Genomic DNA, 5,991 nt, shown 5'->3' with positions numbered 1-5,991 from the left:
ATATCGTGAGTTATTAGCTGCATTAGTATAGAGCAGTGCTAATAAATACTCATCTTTAATTTAATTTATTATTACCCCTAAATATAATATAACAATAATTATAATATTATCACTAAATAATTATCACAAAATCCTTTATTTGTTATAGTGAATCTAAATAATTGAACAAAATTACTATAAGAAGAAACAAGTTAAACTTGATCTTTTTAAAATAAAAATAAATGGCAAACTAAACATTGAAACAAATACCTAAAATCTAAAATGTCAAAAAGAAGCAAAATTGAAGAATGGCAATGATGGTGATCAACAACATGAAAGAAAGGGGTGATGCAACAAAACTTGCACTTGCTTGTGAACTTGTACCAACAATATTTATATGAAATTTTTGGCCAATTTGGCAATGACCAGGAATTCCACAAACATAGTAATAATCACCATAGGCTTGAAGAGTAATAGAGTCTTTGCCAGTGTTAAATGTGGCAATTGGATTTGTAATTGTGCATGATACATATTGTTGCTTGCTCACTTGCATCACATTGTGGTACTTGTTGTTGTAGTTGAAAACTGCACATTGAATGAACACACCTCAATTAATCCATACAATTTTTTAAGGTGTCTGGTGTTTGAACTCCGAAAAATATGTTTGAAGATATGTATTTTCAGTAGGTCTTTTACTCTGAATAAGTCAAAACAACTCCAATTTGCTTTTATAATAGTGACACACAATTTCAATTTTCAAATATTCCTTACACTTTAAAACAAAAAGTTCTTCTTTTTTTAAACAAAAAAAATTCATAATAAAACCCGGTTAAACGCTGACTAAATTCTCTATGCAATTAATTCAATATAGATTATCTTTATTTGTTTGTTACTTTTCTTTTTAGTTTGTTTAAGAAAATGATCTTTCTATATTTAGTAATGATGGAAACAAGTAGCTTGCATTACAAAAATACATACTAGAATATCATAAAAGAATCATTTCATATGATCAGAAATTTAAATATAAAAAAGAGGATCTTTTAAAACATAAAAAGATTGATACTTTTGAGTCTTAGTTATCAATTATAGCAATAACTTGGTTAATTATTAAACATAGCAATAGTTCAGTGTCACTTTCTATTTGTTCTCTATGATATAGAGCATGCATGAATTGATGATAAGTACAAAGCAAATTAATACACTGATATAGAGCGGATCAATACAACTTCAACCAAATCACGCTACGTAATAATAATATTGTAAAACTCTTATTATTTTGTATAAATACATAATATATATTTGTTTAATCAAGTAATTTTCCCATTAATAGACGTACTTTATAAGGTCAAGAAAACAAAAATATTTTAGAAATGTACTTAATCAAAACAAGTTATGAATATAGTTGCATTGAACAATTTACTTGGAGGATTAAAGTCAACATAAATAAAGGGAAATAAGTCGTCGTACATCAAGTGCTTATTCTCCTTTTAACAATAGACCCGATAACAGTCACATTATATTATATATTTTGAACAAACTAATAAATATTCAATAAAATTATATCATTATAAAAAAATTCGAAACATAAAAAATTAAAAGAAATTATTGCTTACCTAAGATGTCATTAACATGAAATTTTTTTGTAGAGGCCCATTGACTGTAGTCAATATTGCCTACAATCCAACCTTGAGAATCACCAACTTCATAAACAACAGCTTTTGTGGAAACAACCATAATTGTAATAAACGAAAAAAATATTATTGTTATTTTTGTGAAAGCCATTTTTGAGAGAAATTTACAGATACTAATAATATCGTTAATATTTGCAATGACTTGTTAAAGAATCGTCCGAAAATTGATGATATATTTTTGAAAAAATGTTTTTTTTTCCCAATCTATGGAAATTAGAACGTTAGAAAGGAAATTGTGTGTAATAACTACTAAGTTCTAAAACATTACATAAAAAAATATTTTACTTGAAATTAAGTAGATTATATTATTGGAACTTTTTTTAAAAAAACTTATGGAAATATAATACAAAGGAAATAATGGCATAACTTACTTGTATGGGAAATTGTCCAAAATTATTTCCCCAAAAATAATAAAGTTTGTCGTACTTGGGGGCTCTTGGCTACTTAAACTCTTGAAATTATTTTCGGTCTAACTACAATAATTTATTAAAAAGGGCATTTTCAACATTTTGAAACTTTGATTTGACGTACTAATAAAGGAAAAAAAAAAGGGAAAAAGACCCCGTAAATTTCAAAAACCCAAAAATGGTAAGTTTTTTTTTTGGAACTTCAAAAGTATATACTTGGAAATTATATGTCCAAAAGTACTATGTATGTTTCCTTAAATTCTATAAAAGGTAATTAACTACTCCTATAAAAGCACCCCTTTGAGAACCTCATAAACTCATTGTTCAAATTAATTCACATTCAGAAGTCTTAATTTTTTATTAAAGTTAAAGAGTATAACTATGACTTTCTTCGGAAAAGCAATGTTGATAGTATTGGTGGTGATGATGGCTACTATGAGATTCGCTACGGATACCGTGTATCAAGTTGGTGATCTTGCAGGATGGATATTTAACTACAATTACGATGAATGGGCTTTTTTCAAGCAATTTCAAGCTGGTGATACACTAGGTAACATATCTTAGTCTTCATCATTTGAAGCAAATATATAGTACGGGAATTTATATATGTAGTACTAAAATCAAATAAAACTTTAAACAATATCAAGTGAGTTTTTATATAATGTTAAAAGTAGAATGTAGTCAAATTAAATAGTCAATGTTCATGTTACATTGTCAATAAAGACACATGCAACTAAAAAAATGCATATACATGGTTGAATTGTATAACAAAATTTTTTGTTTATTGAGATGTAAAGTACGTCAGAATTTTGAGTTTATAAATTTTTAAAATAAAAAATTAAGTTTTTACTAAACTACTTAGACATATCGAGTAGTAAATTATTGAATTAGGTGAAACTCTGATAGATCTTTTTATGCAGTTTTCAACTACGACCCAAAATTACACAATGTGATGCAAGTTAACATCAATGACTACAACTCATGCACAGCTAGTAATCCAATTGGAACATTCAACTCTGGTAGTGATTCAATCCTCCTTGACACACTTGATGCAGATTACTTCTTCATGAGTGGTATTCCTGGTGATTGTGCATCTGGACTCAAATTACACATCAAAGTTAGTCAAACTACAACAACAACAACTCCTTCTCCTCCTACGACAATGAATACTCCAGCAACTCCTCCTCCTCCTCCTACGTTGAATGATCATTATCCTTATATTTTTCCTGCTTCTTCAAGAAATCACTCTTCTGCAAGCAATACTGCTTATTCATTCAACATGTTATTTGCATTGTTTCTTCTACCCATGGTCTAGATATTACACTACAAGGTTTCATATAATTTGTTTTTTGTTTTTCTTAATTAGGTTTATTTTTGTTTGGAATGGATCTTTCTATTGTCCATTTGATTTGGAAGTTTTCGTAGTTATTTAGTATTAGTTTTGTAAGTGGGTTTTCTACCAATTTATTAATGACAATTTTACATTATGATTTATTGTTAGTTACTATTGTTAATGGTATTTTATTTATTTATATATATATATATATATATATATATATATATATATATATATATATATATATATATATATATATATATATATATATATAATGAAACTTTTACTTGAATAGTATATTTATTTGATTAATCGGAAAAGGATGACTCAACTCTTTGAGTGATTAATTGATTGATTGAAGACAATTGAGCTCCTAAGCTTTGTAATTTAGTAGAATTCGTCTATTCCCATCTTTGTGCGTGTGTTGAGAGTAATGACTATGAGGTGAAGGGTTAATTTTCCACTTGATCGACAAATCTTAATGAATAAAAAAGGGTGAAATGAAAAAAAGCATGTGCTAATCATAATGCTTGTGAATTGCGTTGTGGTGGTCCCTATTTGATTGATTGATGAAATGTTTGATAGCATAAATGTGGACTTGAATTGTGTGAATTGTTGTATCGTAACTTTGTGTGATGTGAGGGTTATGATGCTGAGGTTTTGTTATGCCTATAACACCAGAAAAGAAAGGAGAAGATACTTACCTTGACTTAAAAATGGGAGAACATACCATAGAATATTTCACAGTGATTAATCAATTTTGATAAGTTCACAAATTAATATACATATTAATTTATGTAATTAAATTTTTTAGTACAAATGCAGATTTTATAGTAAAACTATTAAGTTTATTGAACCCCGCTTAGCTCCTCCTACACCTACAAGTATGAGAATAAAAAGTTGTATGATCCACGACTTCTAAAAAAAAGTAGATCACCAACTTTTAATTCCTCGATTCCTAATTTTGGTATCTAATTATCTATAATTGTGGGTTTCATAACGTCTACTACACCTAAAATTTGATTAAAAAAATGTAAGCGACAGAGAAGATAAATTTATATATCTTGCTTGTTTGAGACGAGAACCTACAACTATGAGGATCAAAAAATATTTTTTTTGGTTAATGGATAATATTATATGCAAAGAAGGTTAAGTATCATTATAAAATAAGACAATAGTATATTTCATGTATATATTGTAGCATTGATTGCTATTAAATTATTATTATTAGTTGAAATTTCCCCTGTAAACGTAGTTCCTAGTATATCTGCCCAAACTGTCTCATTTGCTAGCATCGAAGGAAGTTGCAAAATTCTTGTGCGATCAAATAATTTCTTCTTGGCCTAGAGGTCAACTACCTTGTTTTAATCTCTATAGGAATGCGAGAGTTTTGGATCTTCCAATAGTTGCATCAATGACCTTTCTGCATTCACATATTAGATAGCTATAAGAATTGTGGTTATTGTTGTAAAATTTATCACCTCGATTGAGTTTGTGGACATTTTCAAAGCCATCAAGTTGTTACCCTTTGCCATCTTAAGCCTTTGCATAAGAGCTAATAATTTTGTTAAGAGTATTAGTACTATTTGGATTACCCATCATTAATCCTAGTATCCAATTACCTCTATAATACGTATAACTCCCATAGCCCTTACACAGGGATTACCCAGGGAGGGATTATCAATATGGCTTCTTCTTTTTTGCACTTTTTCAGTTTGAAAAAAGTACTTAAAAACACTTCTCTTATTATTCAAAACACTTTTAAAACTAAAAAGTGTTTAAAGGCCAAAAACCACTACAAATAAGTTAATTCAAACACCCACTAAGTCAGCATAAAGTAAGGGAAATAAGTCGTTATACATCATGTTTTTATTCTTCATATAATAATCGTTCACGATAACAATTACATTATATTATATATTCTCAATAGCAATTAATAGATATTCTGATAAAATAATACCGTTTAAAAGGTTTGAAATATGAAAAATAGAGGAAATTAGTGCTTACCTAAGATGTCATTAACTTGAAAATTCTTTGAACATGCCCATTGACTATAGTCAATATTGCCTATATAATCCAACCTTTGGGAATCACCAACTTCATAAACAGTAGTCGTTGTGAAAGCAACCATATAATTGTAATAAAAGATTGTTATTCTGGTGAAAGCCACTGTTTAGGGAACTTTTCGAATATTAATCTATATTGATTAATTATATATCTACTATTAATATATAAGTTTTGATAACCATCAGCCATGTGGTTTCCACACTTATATATGTTTTGCCCTCCATATTTTATATTATTACTTCACTTATCCTGTACTATTTTATAAATAAAATCATATTTTGTGTTTTTTTAGAATGCTTGAAGTGCTCCAACAGCAATACCTTTTCGATTGTCTTTAATATTGTATTTTATTTCTTCAATAATTTTTTACTTGAACTATCCTTAAATTAATTGAAATAACTGACATATACTCTTAATCTATATTTCAGTTTAAAATTACCTTTTCTATCTAACTATTGGACCACAATTACCTTGTGTTAACATAAGAGTATTATGGCATCCATGTGTGGAA

The 5,991-nt window shown here is 28.0% G+C and overlaps 2 protein-coding genes across 2 annotated transcripts; one reads left to right on the top strand and one right to left on the bottom strand.

Moving 5' to 3' along the window:
* Positions 1-256: 256 nt before the first annotated feature.
* Positions 257-1,713, bottom strand: LOC104646097 (mavicyanin-like). The gene is made up of 2 exons (XM_010319155.1): positions 1,593-1,713; positions 257-564 (listed from the first exon to the last, which is right to left on the bottom strand). The coding sequence occupies exons 1-2, from the start codon at positions 1,711-1,713 to the stop codon at positions 257-259; spliced, it is 429 nt and encodes a 142-aa protein (XP_010317457.1).
* A 711-nt stretch (positions 1,714-2,424) lies between these two features.
* LOC104646100 (mavicyanin-like) lies at positions 2,425-3,561 on the top strand. The gene is made up of 2 exons (XM_010319159.2): positions 2,425-2,627; positions 2,998-3,561. The coding sequence occupies exons 1-2, from the start codon at positions 2,459-2,461 to the stop codon at positions 3,390-3,392; spliced, it is 564 nt and encodes a 187-aa protein (XP_010317461.1). The 5' UTR covers positions 2,425-2,458; the 3' UTR covers positions 3,393-3,561.
* The last annotated feature ends 2,430 nt before the right edge of the window (positions 3,562-5,991 follow it).

The sequence above is a fragment of the Solanum lycopersicum genome, chromosome 1 (assembly GCF_036512215.1).
Source record: "Solanum lycopersicum chromosome 1, SLM_r2.1".
Taxonomy (NCBI): Eukaryota; Viridiplantae; Streptophyta; class Magnoliopsida; order Solanales; family Solanaceae; genus Solanum; species Solanum lycopersicum.
Note: the sequence above shows the minus strand (reverse complement) of the source record. Positions and strands in the feature narration are given on the sequence as shown.

What these genes read in the sequence shown, in the direction of transcription:
- LOC104646100 (XM_010319159.2), top strand. Translation starts at nt 2,459, where the DNA reads ATGACTTTCTTCGGAAAAGCAATGTTGATAGTATTGGTGGTGATGATG. An exon ending in TCAAGCTGGTGATACACTAG is followed by an intron (nt 2,628 to 2,997) that starts GTAACATATCTT and finishes CTTTTTATGCAG; the next exon opens with TTTTCAACTACGACCCAAAA.
- LOC104646097 (XM_010319155.1), bottom strand. Translation starts at nt 1,713, where the DNA reads ATGGTTGTTTCCACAAAAGCTGTTGTTTATGAAGTTGGTGATTCTCAA. An exon ending in TCATGTTAATGACATCTTAG is followed by an intron (nt 565 to 1,592) that starts GTAAGCAATAAT and finishes TTCAATGTGCAG; the next exon opens with TTTTCAACTACAACAACAAG.